The following is a 27413-nucleotide window of genomic DNA, read 5'->3' as shown; positions in this document are numbered from 1 at the left end:
TTTTAATGCAACAGTCCCACTGTGGCTAGGATTAAAAAAATTAATATCAAGTTCTTCAGAAGTGTGAATTAGTAAATCCAAAAAACAAAAATGGGATAACAGCTGGCTGGAATAGCTGCTGCTCCTGTTCCCAAATTCACAGGACCTTCTTACAGCTTTGTTGTATCTTAAGCAAACTGTGAAGTGGTTTCAGCAGCTTCTGAAGGATGAAAGTTTATTTTGCATTTCGCTCACTTGAAATATATAAGTATCCAAGTCAATAAAGGTACAAGAAACATAAACATTGCCAGCTCTTTTATATTCTCTATTTGTCCTTCAGGAGGTAAGCAGTTTGGCTTTAAGGAAAAGGGCATTAAAAACATCTCTGCATAGCAAGAAACTTGTTATTCTCTGTTAAAAAGTTATTTTGTTAAAAACAACAACAATCTGCACTTCTATAGAGCCTACCATTTGTGGATCTCAAGATGCTTTATAAATGGGAATGAATAAAGCCCCCAACATCCCTGTGGGATGAGTATTATCATCCTCATTTTATAGATACAGAAACTGAGGCACAGAGAAGTTGAAGCCGAAATTTTCAAGTATAGGCACCCAAATTAAGATGCTATCTTGAGGGGCTGATTTCCTGCTGCTCCCATTGGCTTAGATTGCGATTATGGGCATTCAGCACTTCTGAAAATCATGCTCTAGATGTTCCTCATCTAACTGAGACTGCTTCTTTTATGCCTCAATATTATGTATTTTATTAAAACACTAAGACAGGATGACAAGAGAAAATTTTTATCTCTTCAATATACCTGCAAAGAAAGGAACTTTAAAAAAGGTTGATTATTTTGGACAGTGGGGGAGGAGGAGATATAAAAATCTGACAACATTATTTCTAACATGAGCATAGTTGGGAGTGAAGACACAGTGGTCTTCACTACTGTTTTTTTTAAATAACTCAACCTCCTCCACCCCCTCAGAAATAAATCCTAACTGTCTACATGTCATACTGCATTTCTAGAATTTTGCTCACACACTCATCAATAATGCAGTACATACTCCAGAGTCACTTATGGCCCAAACACAGTATAGTTCTTTTCCTTTGGACTTGAAAGTCTGTCAAACTTATGTAAAAATGAGTATTACTTAAATTTGAAAAAAGGTGATGTACAAGGAATTCGTATGAAATAAATGTGATTAAAATCCCAAATTGTCTCAAGTTTCTGTTAACAACTCTGAATATCCAAGAAAAAAAATAAAAACAAACAAACAGGAAGTTTATATGGAGTACAGGGGAAAGAATAGCTGAAGAGTTACATATTATCCCCCCATTATGCTAATACAAATCCACAGGTTCTAACAGAGTTAAAGGCATGGAATGGAGGACAAGATTTGGCCCAACATGTACATATAAATACCCAGAAAAATCTGCTGCAGTGCAGTAAAAGATTGGCTTAATTTCTTTTGAGAAAACAGCATATCTAGATTAGGTTTGAAGAAGACTAAAAGCTGTAAATCAACTCTTTGCCTGCACCACCCTCACAATGTAAAACATTTATATGTTGTGCCTATTATGATCAGTGCATGGCATCCACATGAAAAGGCTACGATGTCAGAAAAGTTAATCAAAGTGTCATGTTACAGGTATGAAAAGATAGATCATTATCCTTAGCTCCATTAGCACTCTCATGACAGGGCATCATCCCTTCGTTGGGAATGCAGAGCTGAAATAAGTCATTTTAAATTACTAAGGTCAGCAAATATTTCACAGGTGTTAATTCCAGGGAAAGTCTCTTGTCAACAGTTCTCTAATAGCTTCATACTGGCCTGCAATCCAAAGGCTTGGATCCAGCAAAATATTTAATACCTCTGCCCTCAATTCCCATTACTCTCTATGCCCTCTCATTACTATTAGAATATAAACAACAAGAAGAAGACAATAAATGTAATGACATCCCTAGTCAGGTTGTCTGTGAGCCTCTACTGATTCAGCTAAAAGGATTAAGCCCACTGATGCTGAAACAGTAGCAATCTTATAAACCTCTGTTTATAGTCTAGCCACTTTGTAGTGAGGACAAACACACACTGCATTTGTGCGGGTTACACAAATATGGTACTTAAATCAACAAGCAGGGTGTCTGGATTCCTAATCAACTGCTAACTTGTAGAATAAAAGACTGAGGAAGTATTGGGGTCACACCACATATCTTGACAGTACCAGAAAGACAAGTTGTCCATGAAATTCTCAAAATGGGAAATGTGAGTAGCTAGATTTTAAACAGCCTCATTGCTTAGTGTGTCTGCACAATCTAATCCAATCCAATGAGATTTATTGACATGACAAGCAGTTACAAAGCATAGACAAAGTGTTAATGTTTTTGTTTTTTTTAAAAAGGACAGGCCCCTTCTGTATCTGTCAGAGCGGAATACAATCTGCTCAGGATAGGGCAACACACAAGGTTTGATCCCGGGTCCATGTGCCACTGCTCTCCATTCCCAATACAATAGTATTAAATCTCTCTCTCTCTCTCTCTCTCTCTCCCTCTCTCTCTCTCTCTCTCTCTCTCTCTCTCTCTCACACACACACACACACACACACACACACACACACACACACACACACTAAAATTCAGCATTTTAGCAGAAACAGCCGGGTATTAAAATAAACAGGACAGACAAAGAACTGTCAATATGGCTGTCACAGCCCATTTGAGGCTGATGGTCCAGCACTAACTTTTCTTTGGCCAGTAAAATGCACTTAAACATTGTAGTAGCGACCATTAGTGCTTCTATCCCTCCTCCCATTTCAGGCCCAACAGATACACAAGGCAAATACTTTTCCTTTGGCTGCTAAAAATGAGCACCAGCTTCTGTGGGGCAAATATTAGTTCTCCTCTCATATCACTGCCTCTAAACATAATCTGCTCTGACATTTCTTATTGCGGACTGGAAAGACTCTAGGGGAAAACAACTTTTCTGTAATAACCCATACGTTCCATACAGATTCACTGACAGCATTTTTTACAGGAATTTCATACACACTGTCATGAAGCATGTTTGGTTGCATAGCAGTATTACAGAATATTAAAATAATGTGTTAGTATGGATTAAGAACTACACTATAACACTGAGGACGTATTTTAAAGCCCAATCCTGTTCCCAGTGAAGTAAATGGGAGCTGGCCCTTGAGGTGATCAAATCCAAAAAAATGCAGAATTAAAGGTGACATGAAGAAAAATAAGTTGATTATGTCCTTTTTTGTTTCTTTATGATGTATGAAGAAGACTCAAAATGTTTCTCCCCACAAAAAGATTTTTTGCACTAGGAATCCAGGTTCTGCCTAGACTGAAAAGCCATCGTGACTGGAAGACTAGTGCAACAGCAGCATCAGAAGATTCAATCTAGTTAAAGTTGACCAACTGACAGGGAAGAGATATGTAGTCAGACTGATGAAAACCTTTTGGTGTTTTGTTTGTTTATTTTCACAAACACCAATTTAATTTAAAATTGGTAACATTTTGGAGAAAGGATGTCTGAGTTAAAGATTAAATATCCTATGCCCTTCAGATATGTCTGAAATCACAACAACCATCTCTAAGACCTCCTAGAAGTTCTCCATCAAGAACAGCAAAGACCAGATTTAACATACTTAATATTTCTAAGGTAAGAAAACAAGTAGAAAAGACCTTAAATACCATTTTGTGCCAAAGGATTTAATTGATTAAAATTAGTTTTGCAGGTATTTAGCCCACTATATTAACCTGATGTCATGCGAGAGTTTGAGTAATTTTAAATATTGAAATAGCTGAATGATTTCTTACATGTACGTTATTTTCCATAATACTTTGATATTGCATGCTCTCTACCACAAATTCCAAATCTAGAGTTGTAATTTACAAAATACTATGGGAGTTTGCATAATGCTGTAGTGACACCAATAACCTCTCCCAGCAATCCAGTAAGAACACTTTGCACTTAACATGTTTACAGTGCTTTCAAAACATTAACTAATCAAGCCTCGAACATTCCTGCAAGATAGTTAAGTTTATTATCCCCATTATACAAATGGGGAAAAACAGAAGTTAAAAATGACCTTTCAAAGAGCTTTTAAAACTTGGGCTTGTGCCATTTTTTGCTGCTTCCCAACTATACATATAAAAATGATGGGATCTAAATTAGCCGTTACCACTCAAGAAAGAGACCTTGGAGTCATTGTGGATAGTTCTCTAAAAACATCCACTCAATGTGCGGCAGCAGTCAAAAAACTAACAGAATTTTGGGAATCATTAGGAAAGGGATAGATAATAAGAGAGAAAATATCATATTGCCTCTTTATAAATCCATGGTACCCCCATATCTTGAATACTGTGTGCAGATCTGGTTATCTCATCTCAAAAAAGGTATATTGGAATGGAAAAGGGTACAGAAAAGCAAAACAAAAATGATTAGGGAATGGAACAGTTTTCATATGAAGAGAGATTAATAAGAATGGGACTTTTCAGCTTGAAAGAGAGACAACTCAGGAGGGAATATGATAGAGGCTATAAAATCATGACTGGTGTGAGAAAACATACAAGGAAGTGTTATTTACTCCTTCTCATAACACGAGAACTAGGGGTCACCAAATGAAATTAATAGGCAGCAGGTTTAAAATGAACAAAAAGAACTATTTCTTCATATAACGCAGTCAACCTGTGGAACTTTGCCAGAAGATGTTGTGAAGGCGAAGACTATAAGAAGATAAAAAAAAAAAAAAAAAGAACCATCTGAAAGATAGGTCCATCAATGGCTATTAGCCAGGATGGGTAAGGATGTAAAACTATGCTCTGAAATGTCCCTAGCTTCTGTTACTAGAAGCTGGGAAATGAGCAACGGGGGATGGATCACTGGTTGATTATCTATTCTGTTCATTCCCTCTGAAGCACCTGGCATTGGTCACTATCCGAAGACAAAGATACTGGGCTAGATGAACCACTGGTCTGACCCAGTACGGCCGTTCTTATGTTCATGATGTACAACAAAGGCCTAAAAGGTCTTCAGGTGGAAACTCCTCTTTGCTAATCCTCTCGCCTCCCTTCCCCACTGGCCACAAGGACAGTTGCTGGATATCCTGCCTTTGACCTCTTGCCATGCTTGTGTTCAGTGACCCTCCTTTAGATATGGCTTACAGGGCACAGACAAAAAGTTAATGCTGCTTTGATCAGCATTAGCTTCCACTGATAAACACAACAGGGAAAAAAAAACCCAAAACACCAGCAAGTTTCTTAAAGGAACAAGCCACATAGTAACATAGCTTTCCTGACATAGGCTATCTTGATGCAAAATCCTAGTGGAGACAAGGTCACCCTGGGGCAGGAGGTATAGGGTTAACATCAATTAGCTGCATCACAGTAGAAACTACTGTACCTGTGTCTTGTCTCCACTAGGATTTTATATTGGGATAGCTCTCGATGTAAACACACACAATTCTTTTTGCAGTGAAGACAGTCTTTGTAACATTCTCCCCACATTAGGCAGAGGGAGGGGCGAACACGGTGCATCATATCTCTGGTTGAATACTGCAAGAACATTGCTTGCAGACATTGATTCACATTCCAAGCCTGTTCAGTTCAATGCTTATTATATTCACTATTTACAAACATTCACAAGTTTTTGTTTGTACAAATATCTAGAGAAAGACTACTCTTCATGTGTTTTTGCACACAAACAATTGCTATTCCTCTTTTTAAAAAAATTTAGGCATCCAAACAGGGAGTAGAAACAAAACCATGCGACTTCCATGACCAACTGCACACCATAACAGTGACTAGGTCATAGTCAAAGCATTTAAGCAGGTGGCATTTAGACAATACATTTCTAAAAGTGTGTTTGGGCAAACTTTTGAACAACTAGAAATAGCAAGTAAGGTTTACTTTGTTCTGTAAGGATCCTTCCTACACAGGATATTCATTACATGTTTGAACACAAATCAAAATATACAGTAATTCATGGGCCAACACTGCTTTTTAGGAATCTCTCTTCAAGAATGACAACACTAAGTAATGTACTTGTATCTTTAATGTGGAAAACTCAGTAAGGCTATCGAATAAGTATTTTTTTTTTATTAAAGAAATAAAGTACTTTGTAGCAAGTTGGTGTTAATATTTTCTGTCACCCCCGTATATATAATATTTGAAACAGAGGTTTTCATTTTCTTGTGGAAAAGCATTAATAAAGTAACACGAATGAGGCAGTATTTCTTGTGGTGACATATGCAAAAATCATTAGTGCACCTTCAGGCCTCTAACTAACTAACTCTAACCACTACATTTTTTGAAAGAAACATGTTGCATGTGCTTGACTACTAGGATTTAAAAAAAATATGCTTTGTTTTGGACAGGAGAGCACTGTAGAATCTAAATAAAGAGCGGAACGATTGGAGAGCATGAGCACCCTCCATCTTGGAAGAGACCTACACCATGTTAATCCTTTCGGTTGGCAATCATTCACTTAAGGACCGATGGGGTTGGTGGCTTACAGCTCATGATAATGACAGCAAGCTTGGTCCAATACAATTCACAGAAGACATGGTACAGGTCTCGAGAAGCTTGCAGTTGAAATAGATGGACGAGACCCAAAGGAAGGTTCTCCCCCCAACCTCCTCAGGCCAATTTTTAATATAACAAATTTTACTGTAACACATCCCTGTTTAGTGTTGTCTTCTACTTTACAATGTCCTTATAGAATAAGCTGTCCTGTCAATTCTGGGTGAAATTTTTGAACCTTCCCAGCCTGCTTGTTCCTAAGTTCCCTCTTTTAGGGCTTCCTCGCTCCCATTCCAGCCATCCTTAACCAGGTGGGCAAGACAAAGAGCACCACAGGTCTTCCATGTGTCCTGACCAGATGTTTTATTTAAAACAAATTGTTCGCATACAAATGCTTGGGCCTGGATCCTCCCAGAGATCTGTGCACAGAGGGGATTCCCCACATGCAAATCAACCCCTCCTGGCATGGATGATGGGCTCGGTCACCTGTCCCACACCATCTCTCTTCCTCTAGACCCTGCAAGGGCAGCCTCTGTGTCCAGAATCTGTGCAGGGGAAGTGGTGACCGGTGTGGTTGGAAGAAAACATAATCCTTCCCCAATGAGCAGAAATGCCAATACAGCTGTTTTTTCTTTTCCGTACGTTCCTTTTTGGGAACGTTAGAGGCAGCTGTGGCCAGGGAGAGCTCTTGGTATCCAGGGTCATAATGAGTTAACCAGTAAAGACCAGAGCCAATGCAGAAGCACATGGACTCCATGTGGATGGCCGCGGCCCCCTACAGGTTTCTCAGGATCTATAAGAGTTGGCAGGGAAATGAAGCTTTTTCCATGGAAGGAGGAGAATGATGTCCCTTATATTACAATGAGGGATTTATTTGGTGGCAGAGAGGAAAGTATCTTTGAAGTGATCTTCAGCGATCACCTAGCCTTTGATAGTTCTGGTTTTTAACCAAAATGTAATGCCCTCTCTGAGTTCAAACTAAGATTCCACTACACTTGCCAACAAAGATTGGCCTGACCACCTCCTGCAGAACCCAAATGCAACTAGAATAAGGTCACTCACTGTTTATAGATTAATAGATGCCAGGACCAGAAGGCACCATTGTGTTCTTCTAGTCTCTGACCTCCTGTCTAACACAGGCCACAAAACTTCCAAAATAAATACCTAGAGCATATATTTTAGTAAAAACATCCAATCTTGATTTAAAAATAGCCAGTGATGGTGAATTCACCATGACCTTTGGTAAATTGTTCCAATGGTGAACTACCTTCACTATTAAAAATGTACCCGATATTTCTAGTCTGAATTTGTCTAGATTCAACTTCCAGCCAGTGGATCATGTTATATCTTTCTCTCCTAGATTAAAGAGCTCATTATCAAATATTTGTTCCCCATGTTGGTACGTAGAATCTGATCAAGCCAGCCCTTAACTTTCTCTTTGTTAAGATAAAGGACCTCAATCTATATCACTATAAAGGCATGTTTTATAATCCTTCAGTCATTCTCCTGGCTCGTCTCTAAAAACCTCTCTAATTTATCAACATCTCTCGAACTGTGGGCACCAAAACTTGACACAGTATTTCAGCAGTGGTCGCACCAGTGCCAAATACAGAGGTAAAATAACCTTTCTACCCCAGATTCCCCTGTTTATGCATCCCAGGGTCGCTTTAGCCCCTTTGATGTCACATGGCAGCTCAAGTTCAGCTAATTATCCACCATAACCCCAAATCTTTTTCAGAGTCCTCCTCCTGTAAGTCTGACCTACATTCTTTATTCCCAAATATATACATTTACATCCAGTGATATCAAAACACAGTTTGTTTGTGCCTGGCTTCTCAAAAGATCAAGATCCTTTTGAATCTGTGACCTGTCCTCTACATTATTTACCACTCCCCCCAATTTTTAGGTCACCTGAAAACTTTATCAGGGATGATTTTATGTTTTCTTCTAGGACATTGATTAAAATATTAAATAATGCAGGGCCAAGAACTGATCCCTATTGGACTCCATTAGAAACACACCTGCTCGATGAGGATTTCCTGTTTACAATTACATTTTGAAAACTAACATTGAGCCAGTTTTAAATCCATTTAATGTGTGCCATGTTAATTTTATATTGTTCTAATATTTTAAATCAAATTAAAATGTTGTGTGATACAAAGTCAAATGCCTTACAGAAGTCTAAGTACATTAAATCAACACTTGCCTTTATCAACCAAACTTGTAATCTTAAAACAAAAATTCAAATTTGTTTGACAGGATGCAACTTCCCTAAACCTATATTGATGAGCATTACTTGTGTAACCCTCTTTTAATTCTTAAAATTAGTCAATTCCCATATCAGCTGCTCCATTATTCTGCCCAGGATCAATGTCAGACTGACACACCTACTACTACCAGGGTCTACTCTTTTTAAATACTAACACAACATTAGCTTTCTTCCAGTCTTCTGGAACTTCCCCAGTGTCCAAGACTTACTGAAAATCAACATTAATGGGTTAGTGAATTCCTCAGCCAGCTCTTTTAAAACTCTTGGACACAAGTTATATGGAGCTGCTGATTTTAAAATGTCTAAGTTTATTAGTTGCTCTTCAACATCTTTCTAAATGGAAAGAGGGTTACCGTCATCATCAATCATATGAATGCATCATCTATTTTTTTCCCCAAATAAACAGAAATAAATATTTAAACAAACAAAAACAAACATTGAACACTTCTGCCTTTTCTGCATTATTATTGATAATTATACATACCATTTCCATCTAGTAATGGCCAATATCTTTATGGGGATTCTTTTTGTTCCTAATATACTTAAAAAAATTCTTATTTATTGTCTTTAGTTCTGCTAGCCATAGATTTTTCTTTTTGTTCTTTTGCTTCCATTATCAATTTTCTACAATTCTTAGCTTGATTTGTATTCATTACTATCAACTTCCCCTTTCTTCCATTTGTTAATTTTTTTTAAATAGCTGTCTTCACATCTCCTCTAAACCAGGTTGGTTTTCTAATACAGCCTTCTTCTCACATTTTTCTGCTCATATTCTTCCTCCCAGCTGATTTGTCTCACATTTGTTTACAGCTTTGTGAAACTGGCTCTTTTAAAGCACCAAGTTTAAGGGGAAACTTTAATGAATTTATTATATTACTGAATGAATTACAGTCAACCCTCCCATTTATTCTGTGTACAGTGCCCAGGGCTAAAGGTTGTCTCCATAATCTCTGTTCTAAAGACTCGTGTTAAAGGCCTTCAGGGTGGAATGCTTCCCCACCTCCTTCATTGCTGTTCCTTTCAGTTATAACAGTAGATGCGAAGTGCGGGGAAAATTACAAAACAAATTTATTCTTAAGTCTGACATTAAACTTTATGGGCTAAGTACAGTATTTTATAAATCAATTGGGGAACATAAAAAGTGTGCAAATATTTGCAATCTCTGAGAAAACAAAAACACTCTACAGATACATTATTTTAAAAAGGTACTTTCCCTTTATTAACCAAGCAAGATCTCTAATCCCTATCTAAGCTTAACCCCTATAGAAAACCTTACCAACAACACATCACAGAGCCAGATCACAATAGATGCAGCTTCTGAGAGTCTTTTTAACCTTTCTCGAGTCTAATCTTGAAATGGAGCTTTACTTCTAGTACAGGTTTTTAGGTCACTCAAATAGAGGGTGTTGCTTCTGACATGTAAAATATTTATCCTTACCTTTGTGTCTCACAGAGTCAAAATCGTAAGATAATTTCATTTTATAAAAAAGTATACCTTCCCTCCATTTTCAGTTATAACTAGGGCACATCCCAACAGCGGTCATTACAAGGAATATTTATCCTAGTTACACCCTAGGTTTTCATGTAGGCGACATTGCCCTAATATGTTTTATACACTGCATTTATTTTGATGCCAGCTGGGGGCTGTTCCCTAACTTTAAACAGAAAATTAAAAACAAACCCTTTCTGTCTGAAGGATATTTTCTTTAAACACCTGATTTACATTTTAATTCCAGCTGTGGGGGAAGAAAAAACTTGGCCCTTCAACAATTTAGCTATTTTTCCTGCACTGAAGAAAATATATAAATAATTTCATACCTCATACTGGTCAATTATGTGTCATTTGTTCATGAATTTTAGGCAATTAAAAAGTAAGACTGGATGTCCAAAATTTAATGGTGTAATAAGAATTAGCAAAGATAACAGAACTATCTGTTGAAGAAGAGTTACATTTTAAAAAGCGGTTACTTCTAGACACATTAGAATAATAATTCTTAAATCTAGTTTAAAGTAGATTAAACTTGAAATTTTCCTAGTCTTCCCTGCGCCCCCCCCCAGAAATATATGCACCACTTTTGTGCCCCCTGGTGTTCCTGTCTTGCAGAGCAGAAAATCTTATAAAATCATTTTTGTTTGCTGAGCATTAAGGCTGTAAGTCTGCCACGGAGGTTGCGGAAGTCATGGATTCTGTGACTTTCCGAGACCTCTGTGACTTTCTACAGATGCAGCAGCCAGTGCGGCTGACCTCAGGGATGCCCACTTGGGTGGCCCTGTGGCCGGCCACACCTGCTGCTCCACTAGTGGCCGGTGAGATTGTCCCTGGAAACTGCTCGAGCAGCGGTCCTGGGGACTGCTGGGGCAACAGGGGTTCCGAGGGAGGCCTGAGCAGTGGCCGGAGCAGCAGCCCCAGGGGCCATTGGAGAGCGGTGCCCAGGGGCCTCAGGGCAGCAGGAAGCCAGAGATAGTCAGCCTCTGTCGCCGAAGCAGGGGTCTGCCGTTGGTCCCAGGATTCTCTAGAGCAGTGGCGCCCTGGAAGCAGCTAAGATTTAGTCATGGGTATTTTTAGTTAGTCATGGACTGGTCACGGGCCATGAATTTTTGCTTATTGCTCGTGACCTGTCCATGACTTTTACTAAAAATACCCATGACTAAATCTTAGCCTTACGGAGCATATATAACATCTACAAATTGTGTCAACTGTGCTACAGTCCCATATTATTTTAAAAGGCACATATACACACTAGATTTTCTGGATCTTTTTCTATTTTCACTTATAAAAGGAACACTATAATAACCTGGTTAACTATTTTCTTTTACAAAAGAGCATTTTGCCATATCTTATACATGCCATAAGCCTACATATATGATGTGTTATAAACATATCACATTTATTTTAGTGTCAGTGGTATATATTATACCCTCTGCTCTCAAAAACTCACCTCATCATCATCCATTACATGCTGCTTTGCAAATTCATACATTTCCACCTGAAGCGTGGTTATGTTGTAATATCGAACTGCTTCCTACCAGAACAACAACAAAATTTCCAGATTATTTTTTAGGATAAGACATTGTGAATGTATTTCTGAATTTCTCCCAAGTCATCAGACATCACCTGTGACTATTCTAGCAAAACCAGTTCCAAACTCAGCATGATTCTGGGTTTCAAGATTGGTCCACTTTTGCAAAAGGAAGATGGAAGTAAAAAATGAACAAATATGCCAAACAGAATATCTAACATTTTCTGCAAATCCTTCAAATTGTGTCATTCCTTTGAATCTTCTTGATGTCTTAAAAATTAGCTAGTGTGAGACTAAGTGAATGAGATCCTAAAGTAAACAGCTATAGGGTCAGACTGTACCCAGTGGTCTTAGTGTGCGTGTTCATGAAGAGGCACAAAGTGAGTGCTTAGCATGCCTGATGGAGCTCATGTCTTTTCCACACCACTATGGAGTTGGCCAGCCATGGAGAGAGACGTATGCTGAGTTATAATGCACTGCCCTCTACTCAGATTTGTGGCTGAACATCACAGTCTATCTTATAGTGAACAGCTGCTCTATTTGTTAGTATTACCATCTACAATGTTTGTCCTATATAAGTCTTTCAAGGAGGGTAACAGGAGAAAGGACTCCTCTTTCACAGGGGTGTCCAAAGCATAGCGTGAGATCAAAATGCAGTCCCTGGCCAACCTATCCCTGTGACTGCTAGGGGAATGCAAAGCAGGTCACCTGTGGGATTTTCTCCAGGGTAACTAACAATGAGCAATTTCTAATCATCTTTGGAGGATCAAAGTATAAGCAAAACATAGTTGTGTGCATTTAAAATATTACATAAACTCACAGGTGCTGCAGCCTTTATGCTCCTGGAAAGTAATCAATGAATCCTAGTGTCTAAGTCGTGAGGGTCTTCTGCTTCTTTCTGTGCATCCCACATCCCAAATGCATTTTCAGATGGCTGATTTCTCAGAAATATGGCCATTACATAAGTCACTCCCTATGGACCTTGCAGATATGTTGAAGACCAAGACTGAAGCGTAACTTTGAAAAGCGACTTCATAAAAATGACACCTTCTCACTCACCAGATCTGCTCCATGTGTGAGCTCAGACTCAAATCTGCTGACTGTAGTGACAATGAGGTTTTACTGTATTTTGCTCCTGTTAGCCTGGCAAAGCCAGCACAGTTCAGGGCTTGTCTTCACAACAAAGTTAAGTAGAGGAATAACTCAGGTGTTGCCCCTGCTCAAGTCTCATCCACACACAAAACCCTTACACTCAAATATGGTTGTGCTTTTAACTTGAATTTACTGGCCCAAGAGGGGGTATAGGCTAAAAGTTCAAGTGAACAAAAGTTGTCAGTTGTGATCACTCTATAGTGTGGATACAGGATAGCATCATTTCAATGCCGCTAGTCCTCCAATGTCTTCCCACAATTCTCCCCCAGGGGCCCAGAAAGGACAGACAAATTCTCCTACAATTCATGAGGCGGCTCAGCTTATTGCAGCCGTAGGAATTATAGGACATGCACCTATATGTCTCAGTGCCACACAAGAATGAATGCAGTGCCAGTGTGGATGCAGCACCTTGAGTGTTGTTTCATGGTGTGGCTGCACTCATTCCAGCAAGACTAACACAGGAGAAGTAATTCAAATTAACAGTGCAGTGAAAACAGTCCTTAAGCGAGAGTGAGCCAGATTCTATTCTGAATTATACACCATCAACAGAAATGTTAACTGAATTCCAATCAGTTACACATGTGCAAACCCACAGAATCTGATGGGGTTGTACATGTGCCACTAAAATATTTTGCCTGCAGACCTTACTACTGGCAAGAAGGCAAGAGAAAGACCCCAGCTTCATTCTTGGGTTCCAGGCTGAGTTTGCAGGGCAGGCAGTTTACAAGTAAAAAATGTTTTTTATTTGTAAACTGCCACATTGGATCTGGAAGTCAAGCAAAAACTAACAACATGGAGCCCCATGATGGCATTTTTAGAGAGTCACTTTTCAAAGTACAGCCCCATTTTATCTTGGTTCCTTACTAAACTGATTTATAACATGGCTTGGCCAGCCTACATGGATGAAAACCATGTCAAAATGTTTTCCAGTAAGTGTTCTAGCTTAGGTGGCTAGGTGTAATACAGCGTAGGCACACCCCAGCCATCCTGGCTATAAAACTGCTTTCTCAAAATCTTTTTTAACATGATTTGTCCCTGTCCGTGGCAGCCAGACAAATGTGTTCTGAAAGGGTTTTGTGGAAAATGGGTTTAAATACGACTATTAAACATAGCTACATTACAGTACTTACAGAACTTAAAAAGAAAAACAGGCAGCCTTCATCACCTGGGAGTGATCTGCTGACAAGCAGTAAGTGACCAACATGAGTCCCAATTCTATTGTGGTGCTGCTTAGATCTGGTGACTTCCAGACTTCAGTGACTGGCTAGGTAGCCCATGCAGGCAGATAAGGTGGTAAACGAGCACATTTATTTAAGTTCTCAGTGAATTAACATGTACCTCAACATGCTCCAGCACGGAGAGAAGAATTGTAAAATCCCTTCCCTACACATGTAGGACATCACAATATATAGATATTTATCATAGCGCTCTGTATGGTTCTAATAAGTTAATTGCGTTCAACACAAAAACCTCTAAACAATCCTCCTCTGCCATGACTTCCACTCTGTTGGATTCAGAAGTACTATCAGGAGACATCTTACAAGCAATTTACCAATTCAACTTACTGGTCTGGGCTGGAAATCATCCTCTGAGAGTCCCCATTTGTCTTTATGGTATTGATAATAGACCATGTTCTGCTTCATCACTTCATCTTTCTGGTCGAAGAGCATGTAGCTAGCAACACAAGGGGCTGCATTCTTCATGTCATTCACTGTATCAATAAAACAAACATAAGCCTGCAGAGAAGGTAAATGAGCAACTGCCCACAATTCCCTTTATTATCCAAACTCAGGAAATTCAAGTGGCAAGAGAGGAAGTATTCCTCCTAAATTCTTCCCTCCCAATAATATAAAATAAATGACCCCTAGAAAGGATGTACTTAAAAAACAAAACAAAAACCCCCATCCTGGCCTGAAAAGCTTTCACAGAACATTACCTGGCTACAGCTTTGCCCAGGTAACAGAATGAATGATGTGTACCACTCAGATATTTTAGGAGATATTATGCAAGGCATGCTAAAAAAAGAGCTCACTTCTTAGCTGTGGAGACTGTTTAAACGATTTGCAATTCTCTCATCATAAAAATGCAAGCGATCATCTTATATAAAAAGTCTACCATCAACAAAAAAATAGATAAATAAGTAAATCAAATCAAATCAATCAATCATGGCATGTTTTTTTTTTGTATAAATATAAAAAACCCAGCAAAAAAAACCCTTCCTTGCATTCCAACAACAAAGGCAGTATTGGCCCACAGTTTGGCTGTCCTCCCCCATTCTGTTGCATTCTTTATGGTAAAGCTGAGATAAAAGGGTGAGGGAAGAACAAACAGGGAGAGGGATAATTAAATGGCACACACAAGAGCACAAAAGACCCCAGTTCAAGGCTGAATTCTACTCTCTGATGGGAGTCAGCAGGAGCTAGGCATGCATCCAAGTGCAGAATTTGTCTCTTAAAATGCAGGTCTATTCCTAAAAAGAGACCGTAAAATTCTCAGTGATCTTCCTATCAAATGTGTCTTGTTTCCAAATACAAATATGTTCTTTCTAACTGCCAGCCCTTCAACCTTAATCTGGCCTGTGAAAGTCAAGGTGGGCTCTTTCCTTTTGGGACGGGGTGTTTACCCCACAGATAAGGAACAGGTAAATGTGGGCCTCAGAGGCCAGCTATACTACTTGGGCGCACCTGAAAGATGGGCCAAGCTTAATTAAAGATGAAGTTCCGCTTGGGAAGGAGCTGGTGGTGGTGACTATAAAGAGAGGAAGCACAGATTAGAAGGAGACTGTAGTCCTTTTCTTAGTGTTAGAAAATGGAGAGATCAGCAAGGTCAAAGGTGAAAGCCAAGGAAAGAGTCGGCCCAGGGGATCCTCTCCTGAGTGGCAAAGTCTAGCAAGAAGCCAGGAAAGATACAGAGCAGCCACTGGGCTGCAGCAAGCTCTGGTGGGGAGCCCTGAAATAAGGCAGAATCTGGACTTCCACGGAGAGCGCCCTGGAAAGTGTCACACTACAGAGCGGAGAGGGATGAAAAGTCACACCTGAAGAGGGCAGAAATCGGTTTAAATTGGTACTTGGGCATTTTGTTGTGGTATTCTGGGGCTGGGGGAAAGAGTCCTGCAAGCCCTGGTCTTGATAGAAGGGTAAATCTGGAGAAGCCTGCTGACAGGCTAGGATAAGAAGAAGTCCAATGAGGCAGCAACGAGGAATGTGATGGAGCAGACCTTGGCGCTGGTTACAGGGTCCCTGGAACGAAACTCAGTGTAGTGGAAAGGCCTTGGTTCCTCTACCAAATTTCTGGGGAGAGTGGTGGGAGGCCCCTGAGCACCCTAAGAGAAGGGGTATGAAGACCACAGAAGCCCAGAGTTGGGGCCAAAGCCCTTTCATAAAGGAGGCTGGACTTTTTCCATTAGACTTTGTTACCCTGGAAATGGTGGGACTAAAGCATGTTTTGTCAGGGAGCTGAGTCACAAGAAGAGGCAGACTACCATAGTGCTGGACTGGCTGTTGGCAAGGAGCACGAGACTATGAGCTTGCTCTGCTATGCCCAGCCATGAGGTAGCACACCAGCAGCGAGTCAGCCCTTCTATGCCTTGTCGTATATCCACAGCAACAAACGCTCAGCTTTTGTTACACCTGCCTTCAGAAGGCTGCAAAGGTGTAACTGACTGGAAATTAGTAAGCCATTCTTTGTTGAACAAGGAACAGAACCTAGCTCTCACTCAGCTTTGTCATCTCTGCAGGGATGGCAGAAGTAAAAAAAAAACAAAAAAAAAACCCACCAAACAAAAACAAACAAAACAAAAAAAAACCCAGGAAAACTCTTCTAGTCTCTACAGTCAGCAGAGGTGATTCTGAACACATGCAAGGAGCAGATCTGCTGAGAAAGATGGGGAAACGTTTACAAAGTGACTGTTGAGAGTACAAATGCAGTTTAAGAACTGAGGGGTATTCAGAGTCATCTAAACACAGATGAAAAAAATATCCATCCTAAAAAGTGTGCAAAAAAAATTCCAGACACAATCAGTGCTATATCAGCAGTTCCCATACCAAGCACACACTATGAATATCTCATTTGCCCAAACCCCTTTTATAAGAACTACCATTCTAGACGCACGGAGTTTGCATTAATAGGTTCCCTCTTTATGTATGCGTCTCCAGTTCTAACCAGATGCATAAGGTCCTACTATGAAAAAAAAAAAAATGTCTGAAATAGTTTGCAGTTCTATGTGGTGGAAAAATATAACTTGTAAAATTAATTTTCAATGGTTTGCATTATATTTGATGCACTGCCTCTTGGTCATGATTTCTTTTCTTCCTAGCTGAAATTGTTGGAAGCCTTTATACAACAAAAAAGCTCTCTTGTCTTAGTAGAACAGCACATCCCTCTATTTAAAAAGGTAGTGTAAGCCACAGTGTGGGACTGAAGCCCTTTCTGCATTGGAATTTTTGCACCCGGGTAATTACACTGGTCTAGTTGTACCACTGCCTAGTGTACATGCAGTTTAAAAGTAAAAAGTGGCTCGCACTGATGCATTTAACCCAAATTGCACCAATCCAAACCACTGTACATCACAGCAACATGTCTACAGTATGGGGGAGAAGAAAGAAAGGACAGTTAAGTGGTTGGGGCACTAGCTTGACACTCCTGCTTCCCTTCCCCACCCCCCACCCCACACACACACTGCCTATACTATCTTGGGGAAGTTACTTGGTGTCTCTGTGCCTCAGTTCCCCAACTGTAAAATAGGGATAACACTACTTCCCCACCTCACAGGGGGTTGAGAATAAATACAGTAATGATTGTGAGGTGCTTACACACTACAGTAATGGAAGCCATATAAGTACCTAAGATAGATGGGTGCAGAAGTCCCAAGTGTAGACAAGCGCTGAGAAGGACCAGTAGATTGTACCAACAGGAGTCAAAGGAATGTAGCAGAATGTGACGAATCAAATCAGGCTTATTCTGTAATTGTCTAAGAGGCAAGTCTTCGTTTTTCTAATAGAAACCTGATTAGAGACCACTAACAGCCACACACCTCCTACAACTTCCATCACTTCAGAGGAAGTTGAGGGCAGCTCAGCACTTGGCAGGACCAGACTAGAAAAAGCTTTTGACCCAAATCGCTTTCATACAGGGGCTATTCACCTCTCCTCACACTCGTTTGTCTCCCATGGATGTCAAGGGCACTTACATACGCTTTGGGTGATCCAGAATAGATGAACTGCGATTTCAAGATGCTACAAATAAAAATTCTAAACCACTGTCACTAGAGGTAAAGGCCCTGAAAGAGGCTTGCCAGCATCATCCCAAGCTTATTTTAAAAAACCAAAACACTACTTACATTTATAATAGGCAAACTGTAAGTAATGGTACATGGTTGCCACAAACTTCTCCACAACAAAGCCTCCTATGACTGGCGTCAGGTTACTTTCACACTGCAGTTTGCATTCAAGGACTTCAATGTAGTGATCTAAAGGAAAACAGAGATAGAACACAGCTGTTTCAAAAGCACTCCTTCAGCCAGCTCTCCTGTACACTATGGCTCCATACTGCACACCTGGGCCTGGACATGCCAAGGTTATGATGTTCAGAGCCCTCACAATTCCAGCTGAAGTCAATGGGAGGTGCCCATACTCAGCACTTCTGGAAATCAGGCCTAGTGACTTCAGACATTCCTAAAAAAAGCTGCAGCCACAGTAATCAGCTATGTTATGTTTTACTGACACCTACAGGCAGTCTGTGGTAATGCATTTTATATACAGTGATATACTTCTATCTTACATGATTGAAACGAAGCAGTGTTGTATTTCTATTGTGACCTTATTAGTGATTTTTTTTAAGTAGTTGTTACCTTTGCAATTTTATTTAATTGTTTTGTCACAAAATAAAAGCTGACACTACTGGATATTGTTTTGCCAAGGAGAAAGGTAAAAGGTATTCCAAAACAACCTTACAAATTAGATTGTAGCTTTTTGCCTCTCTCCAGTGTTTGGTCTCAAGAAAATAGATGCAAATATGATATAACATTCACAGAACGTCTTTCATTCTAAAAGATTCTAAACTCAAATTCATAAACTCATTTACAAAGCACTCAACAGCCCAAAACAGGTTAGGACCAGACGTAATAAATAATTCTGAGATCTACTTCTTACAGAGCCTTTCAAAGGATCTCAAAGTCTTAACATTAATAACTCTAACACTCAGGTAAAGTAGATATTAGCGTTTCAGTTCCCGTTGTCAGCAAAATGGGAATGACAAGCTAAGTACTTCTCCAAAGTAATGCATTGAATCAATGACACAGACAGGAAAAGATCATGAACTCTTGGCTCCCCAGTTCCTTTCCTCTAACCACTAAGCCCTCCTTCCTCCCAGCAGTGAAGACTACTATATCCCTTGAAAATGCAGGGTGAACATGGGAAAGCAGAATGTGACTACCCAGATTGGAAACTGTCTAGGACATCAGAGGTTATCATTCCTACTTTCACAAGAGATATGGAATCTCTGAATGCAGCAGTTAGCACTCTGGTTTTATGTCTTATCTAAACAACATGAGGCAATCAGCAAAGGATTTTTGGAGCTGGGAGCTGATATCCGTATATAAGTTTTATCCATAATTCAGGACCCTCCCCCCATATAAAAAGTGTTCCTAATAAAATTAGGAACCCATTTCCTCATACTTGCTGTCAATCATAATTTAATTTAAAAAGTTATCTTCACTGGTGGTGCTGAGACATTTCAGGATACATGGTCAAGCTGGCCATCCTTGTGGCCATTTAGAAATTAACACAGCACAGAAATGCAATATACCAGACACCTACCTTCAAAAAGAAGAATCCCTGCAACACTTTCAAGGAGGTTCACATAGCTCTGGGGATGGTATTTAGTTCTGTTGCTACTGAGGTGCAAGGGAAATGTACACATGGCATTTTGATAACACAAAATCAGTAGCTTTTCTTATTATATCCTTTGCGATGCAGGATTTAGATTTTTTTTTAAAATAAGTTATTTAAGGAAAAATATTCCTCCTTAATCCAGAGCATGCAGTAGAGATTCACACATCAGACTGGAGAGCAGAAATCTTATCAAGGACTTACTGATCAGAAAATGGTATTAAAAGCCAGGTCAAATGTTGAGGATCAATAGCAAACAAAGTTACTGGTGAGAGATGGGTCTGGATTAACATTGCTAATTAGATGGAGCAATTCTTATCATTTCCTAAAAGGCTACTCAGATATTTAGAAACATCAACACACTTCACTTTAATATTTTTCTCTATTGGAACACTCTCCGTAATGGATTTCCTATGGTACTTATGTTTTCCAAGGACAAGACAGCTATTGATGAGGCCAGCTGTAACTCTTCTTTAACATAGGCCACAATCTGGCATTGATAAGGCTTCATCCTATGCAGTTCACCATGCAGAATGAAGACCATGAATAGCACACACCAAGGACACTCGTTTAGAAACTAAAATACGGATCCAAGACTCTTTGCCCTTGAGGTAAGATACTGCCAACCACTAACCTGCTATTGAAAGATAAAAGTCTTTAAAATCTTTGATCTCCCGGGAGCCTTCACAGGCTGCAAGGCAATCATCATAGGCTTTGAAGAAATCAGGAAGCGCCAGCTCCATATCAGAGATGGAAGTCCTCCAGTTATCCCCATTGTATGCCCTCACCGCCCTGACGAAGAGAGTCTGAAAAACAAGCAGGAGTAAGAGATAGCAGTTCCGAACCTGTGGAAAAAGTAGTAGTGCTATGAGCTCCAGTGAGTAAAAAGAAAATTTGACCCTTGAATTATGGGGATTCAAATACAATGAATGCCATTTACTTCTCAATCAAAATACAACCTCAGTTATCCAAGAAACATGTGGGAACACTAAGTGTAGATAATCAAGGTGAAGGGTCTGAGGCCTTGTTCTTTGGCTTAGCAGCAGCAGCCATAAGATAAGAAGCAGAGAATCACATCCTCACATTCCATCTAAATTGCAATAGAATGTAATTTCAGGCTGTTAAGAAGGCACTCCTGTTCTAATGGTATTGACCACCACCAGATTAAACATCTTGAGATCTGTTTCTTTAAGAAAACTTTGTTTGATAGAATTCTTTCTGCAAGGAATTACTTAAAACAGCTGTGGTTGTAAAATCTACACTTTTTAATTATTTTGTCTTTATGGTTCAGACTTCTCTATTGTTGATCTGCATGATTTTTGACTTGTTCTTTGATTGTTTCTGTCTATTGCATAACTAATTGTGCAAAATTTAAATAATTATTTCTCAACATGTTAGGATTGGTCAAAGAATTATTTTGTAATATTTTAACAAAATGATTGGTTAAGGTATAACTAAGGAGGACTACGTTTCACTATATAAAGTGAGGTTCAAGGGGGAGACCTGCTGGAGAAAAAAGAGGAAGGAAAGACCTGAAAAGAAAATTCACCTCCAAGACACAGTCCAAGATCAGAGCTGCTAGAATCCTTTGCACGACCATGACATGCAGCAACCAGAGCACAGACGAGACCAACTTTGCCTCGCCAACAGGGAAAGTCCACCTTGTGTGATTAGGATTGGTGAGCATTATATGCTTAGCATGTGCATTCTGTTTTGGTAACTGTCAATAAATAGAAATTAAGGATACTACTGTGTAAGGCTCTTTTACTGATAAAAGGCCCTGAAACCTGCAGAAGTATATGCCCAGAGCCCTATGAATTGGGAAAGGGTGGAAGAAGCTAAGTTAACCAGGTTACATCTTGGGCCCTACAGACTGGATAAGGTGGGGGGCCCTAAAATGTGTGTGTATCAAAGGGTGATTTCAAGGTATTACTAGAGAGTGGGGGACATGATCCTATTTCAGGTAACTGGAATTTCATATGATAGATAAGTTTGTGGAACAGAGATTCCAGTGTGTTGAGGCACAATCAAACTTGAAAAAAATATATTTTCAACAGGGTCCAAATGGCGCAGCAAGCGTCCTAGGATATGTCTACACTGCAAAGAAAAACCTGTGGCGCTGTCTCAAAGCCCAGTAGTGGGATTCAGGCTGCAGGGCTAAAAACAGCAGTGTGGAGTTCCTGCTGGCACTGGAACCTGGGCACTGAAACCTGGCAGAGGGGGAAGGCCCTCAGCTTGCACACTATTATATAAAGGCTGCTTAGACTTTATGGTTTACTGTAAACTACCTGGATGACATACCTAGAGGCATAAAGTTCCAATTCAAAAGTAACAAACTTTCAAATCAGTGTGCTAATGTTATAGCTACATTTACCATAATGAGGAAAGGATAAGAGAGAGCTTAAAATGAGTGATAAGAAGGGATGTGACAGAGGAGCCAGATGATTTTTGGCAGATGAGAAGGAGGAGGCTGCCCCAGGCAAAAAAGGTAATGCGACAGGATGTGAGCAGCAGAAAGTAGCAAAGAGGTGACTGGGAAGATCAGAGGAAGTGGGATAGAAGTAGGGATGGAGTTGAGAGCAACATTATATAGAAGAATGAGGACCTTGATTCTAATCCATTAGAAGAGACAAAGTCAATGGAGGTATTCAAGGAGAGCAGACTGCAGGTAGAGAACTTACCTCATATGGCTTTGTCTCCAAGTCTTTAATATGCTCCTCAGCATCAGGCATACTCTTGTAATAGGCCATATTCCTCTGCATCATCTCGTCATTTGGATGCTTCAGCAGAAATGTATGAGCTGCTGCAATGGCTTTTGGAAGGTTATTAGCCTAAACAGGGAGAAAACACACTTACTGGAAAAGCTGCTTTTTTAAGTTACCTGATTTTTGTCAGTGACCTTTCCTTCCATCTCATTGTACACACACTTATTTCCACTTTGCTAAATCGATGAATGACCTCTAGAGACTTTTCACTCTGCCTGCAAAGCAGTACAACTCCAGAATCACTAAGTTCACCTAATTGACAAGGTAAGAAAACCTGGGGATAGATTTAGTGGTGAACACCCAACAAAAAGAGTTATTTATTTAAATAATGAGAAACAAATTCATCTCTGAAATAAATCACACATTAAACACTGTTTTCTTTGCATGTCTGAAGAGGAATTGTCCCCAATGTTCTTTTACAACAAAAATATGTGGTGTGGAGTTACATTATTAAATAAAAAAATGATTGTGATTGCAGGCATAAACTGTGGGAAAATGTGTATTTACCATGAACTTACATCCTATATGGTATGTTGTTCAATTACAGCAAATCACTCCACTGTTTGGCTGCCAATGGGCCATGTGCTATAGATTGTTAAGATTTCTGAATGCCATTTTGTAATTTAAGTATTACATTTGCTCTGTTTTCTTACTTTTTATTTCTTAACCACTGACAATCTGCTGTACAAGACCCAGAAAAAGACCCTGTCTGTGAGCAAAGGAATTTACAATCTAAATAAACTGCAGTGAAGTTCTACATTTTGGGGGCATGAAGAATTTAATTAGACACTCACTACTCAGAGAACAAAAGACAGCGGAGGGAAGGGAGGAAAATTAATGAGGTTATAGCTTCTGCTCTGCTAGTCAAAGCATTCCCAAGTATCAGCAAAGTAAAACTGACTTGATTCTGGTTAGTTTTACTGCTACCAATACAGTTCTGAATTGTTCATTCTGTCTTGACGTTTACCATTTATTGTTACAAGTAGCAGCTATGATTATTATAAATCAAGGAGATCAGAAAAAAAGGTTTTATTTTTTCCCCCCAGTTCATGTAACTGTCAATGCACAAAATTAAGTTTCCTTTGCATATGACCCAATCGTGCACCACTTTTATGCATAACTGCTGCTGAACAGGGCTCAATCTGCCAGCTTCCTCTGCTGTTTGTGTAATCATTCACACAGCAACAGGGGAAAGAATTTTTTTTTTTTTAATTAGGAAAACACTGTTATAAAACTACAACAATTGGGCAGTGGAGTGATAGGCCAATGCACTTACTACCTACCTGTTCATTTTTTTTTTTAAATGACTCAATTTCAAATGGACGTTGTCCCTTTGAACCACATTAGAGATATTTAGCAATGTATGCATGTTACCTAGAACTATTTACATGCCAAGTTAGCTGGGTAGAGTAGGGTGGGGTGCGGAGGGGAAACATTTGACAGATTTTTGGAACTGCTAAACCATTGTCTCCCTATGCTATGATAAACTAAGATCCTGGCCAGCCCAATCCAGTGAGCTCTTCATAATGTCTGAAGTAGCTTATGCAAATATACTTATGAAACTTATGAACAAAAAAACCCGGAAATAAACAAACACAAAACTCCAACATTTTTGCTTACAGAAGGAAAAATGTCATTCCCATCCCCCAAAACAAAAGGAGAAAGGGCACAAAATAGCCAATCCCACCCTTAATTATAGCCTGGCTGCTGTGCAACTATAACTGTCAAGGAGCAGGAATGTTGCCAATAGCATTTCCTAACCCTCCACACTATGTATTAGTCAGGCAGAGGCCAAAAACAAACTCAGCTGCACTTTCGTCAAATGTCCAACTGTGCTTCCTGTTTTGTGCTTCACAATTCAAACCTGTTTGCTGGTCAGGCTGACATTTATTTCTCTTTTGCTTAGTCCGTGATTTATTTTTGATCTCTGTGTGCTACATTTAAAGTACATATGGAAGAAAGTAAACTCATCAGAAGAGAGAAAGACAAACCTGAGCCTTCAAAGGAGCAATGCAGGCATAAGAATGTCTGTTCCAAGGATCTGAGATGTGACAAAGTTTCTCTGTTACACTCACATGAATAAATACTAAATCACACTAAAAATTACATCCAAAGTTTACCCTGACAGGGTAAATGACAAATATTCCTTCCTTAATAAAATAAATAAAAATGGTTTGTGGAGCCTCCAGTGATTTATAGCTGTAAAATTCCTAGAACGCAGAAGCCATGTATAGCTCTTAAAGCGGATAACTGAATCAAATAGTGGATTATAATATATTCTGCAAAGACCTCTTGTATATTTTGTTGTTGAGTTAAAGCACTAACATGTTCCCTAGGAATTTACTAAATACTTTATGAATGAACATTTTACCTACCAGGCATGCTTGCTAACGTGATTATACGTTCTTTGTAAAGACTACATGCTCTGAATAGGGAATGGGTGGTGAAGGCAGGTAGACTGGGGAATGGGTGGATAAATTAAGGCTGGTATATTGTAAATTGGTTTGGAAATTAGAAAAGTGAATATGAGTGGAGGGTAGAGCGACTGCCCATTCATTTTTAGAGATGAATTTGGTACCTCATGTCCTGCAATTTGTATCCAATAAGTCATTAAGGCATTATCTACACATGATTTTCTTTTGGCATTAGGTGTGAATTTAAATCAATTTAGTTATGCCGATATAATCTCCTGTGTGAGCACTCTTATTCTGGCATAAGCAGCAGGGGTAGGGGGTTGGGGGGTTCAATTTATTTCATGAAATTTGGGAAGATTCCTGGTTTAGCTTATGTCATGTCACAAGGGGTTTAGCTTATACAGAAGAAGCCACTTTTTTAATGGAATAAGAATGTGCACACAGGGTGTTATGCTGGTGTAAATGATAGAAATTTTCCAAGCAGATAAAGCCTAACAAACACTTGATCAGATAAAGAGTATGTTTTCAAACCACCACCACAAAAAAGGACCATATCATGAAATACAAGTGACCCTGCTGAATGAAACATTATTGGATGCTGTCCCTGAAATATAAGCTCCTCTTGTTTTTCATATTGTTTCCTTGAATTATAAGTAAGTGGTCACGGTACCTGAGAAGTGAAAAGTTATTGGGGCGAGGGAGGGAAGGAGACTGGTTTAAGGGAACAGGAGAAGATGAGAAATTAGGTGGGAAGGGGGTTCAGGGATAAAGAGATGATGAGGTGCCAGAGAAACTGGGGTGGGGGATTAGATCAGAGAGAACTGAGAGAGAGAGATAGAGCGGGTGATTTGGGAGATTAGGAGAGTTGCGGGGGTTGGAGAGTGAGTGGAATGAGATGGCACTGGGGTGAAGGCTGTGGAGTAAGGGAGAACTGGGGTTAGAGATGGTTGAGGGGATTCAGAGAGGGGAAAAGCAGGCAGTATGAGAGTGGAGTTAGGAGCTGTGGAACTGCAGTGAGGCAGTTGGGTTTGGGTTTGTGACGGATTGGAGATTATTTTATGGTATTTGGTGGGACAGCAGATGAGTCGTGGGGAAGGCGTGAGATAGGACTGGGCACAGTTTGCATAGGGTAGGCTGGCTAGAACAGGAGCCGGTTCGGAGTGAGATGTGTGCGAAGCATGTGGTACATTAACATGGGGCAGTTGGTGAGAGAAGAGCTGGGTGGTGTAATGCAAGCAAGTAGGCATGGTGATTTGGGGGAAGAATGAGGGAGCAGGGGGTTGTGATGAGAGCTGGATTACATTATAGGGGCATAAAATGTGAGCAAATGGGAGGAGCAGGCTGCAGGATTTGGGGGTGAGATGGCACAGGGAAGTCAAAGTGTGTGGGACTAGGGTATTTGAAGGTCAGTTGGCCTGGGGGAAGCAGTGAGAATTGGAATGGGACGGCCTGGGGGAAGGTACCTGAAGAATGAGATGATGATGTAGGATAGGATGTCCTGGCAAAGGCAGTTGGCTGAGGTTGGGGTGTAATCATTAGTATACTGGGTACACATACGGGCACTGGGGTGTACAAGATGACAGTAGGATCCATGAGGGGAGATAATGGGCAGGGGGTGCACTAATACCTTGAAGCAGATGATTGGGTTGGGGGACAGGCAATAGGGAGAGAGCAACCCAAGTACAGAGAAGTGTGTGGAGATATGTGTGCAGGGACACACTGAGGTGTATGAGGAGGTGTCTGGATGTCCTGGGGGAGGGGATGTACGGGGTGTGTGCAGCATTACACTTAAGTACAGAGTGGACTGGAGTATCTGAGCTAGTGGCAGGGGTGGTTGTGAGTGCAGGCAAAATGTGTGGGGGGGTGGGAAGGTGTAGGAGACGTTATGCTGTAAAGTGAGACTGTGGGTTATGGAAGGGGGACAGGAAGAGGGGTGCAGGGGCAGTGAGCACTGGGGTGTGTGACAGCGTGGAGGACGCAATGGACACAAAGTACAGTGGGGAGGGGGCACTACCTGGATGATAGAGCAGTGGGTGCATGACACAGCAGGTGAGCATGGTGTGTGCATTCAGACAGTATGATAAGCTGGTGTGCACTGAGAGTGTGACAGGGCAGTGGTCATTGGGGGCAGTATGTGATGGGCAGGGGGCAGTGTAGGCACTGCCAGACAGATGGGCTCTCAGGCAAGGGCACAGTCTGTGTGATGGGGCGGGGGGGGGGGCAGATGTGTGGGGTGTGTAGTGGGGCAGAGGGAACACTGCGGTGTGATGGGGGCGGTAGGTGTGGGGCAAAGAGGGGGGCATGGGGGTGCAACCGGGATGGCGGGTGTATGCCAGGGCAGTGTGTGGTGTGATGGGGGCAGCAGACGTGGGGGTCTGGGCGGGTATATGAGAGGGC

At 40.4% G+C, this 27413-nt stretch overlaps 1 protein-coding gene across 1 annotated transcript in view; it reads right to left on the bottom strand.

The window, feature by feature from the left end:
* The window catches only part of CRTAP (cartilage associated protein), a 37718-nt gene that overhangs the window by 9751 nt on the left and 554 nt on the right, over positions 1-27413 (bottom strand). The window contains exons 2-6 of the mRNA XM_067560885.1: positions 22519-22668; positions 20472-20643; positions 18289-18417; positions 14516-14661; positions 11718-11801 (exon numbers count right to left, since the gene is read on the bottom strand). Coding sequence (XP_067416986.1) covers positions 11718-11801; positions 14516-14661; positions 18289-18417; positions 20472-20643; positions 22519-22668 — 681 coding nt within the window. The remainder of the gene's footprint in view (positions 1-11717; positions 11802-14515; positions 14662-18288; positions 18418-20471; positions 20644-22518; positions 22669-27413) is intronic.

The sequence above is a fragment of the Emydura macquarii genome, unplaced genomic scaffold (assembly GCF_026122565.2).
Source record: "Emydura macquarii macquarii isolate MOO-44397 ecotype Brisbane River unplaced genomic scaffold, CSIRO-AGI_Emac_v2 contig_2321, whole genome shotgun sequence".
Taxonomy (NCBI): domain Eukaryota; kingdom Metazoa; phylum Chordata; order Testudines; family Chelidae; genus Emydura; species Emydura macquarii.
Note: the sequence above shows the minus strand (reverse complement) of the source record. Positions and strands in the feature narration are given on the sequence as shown.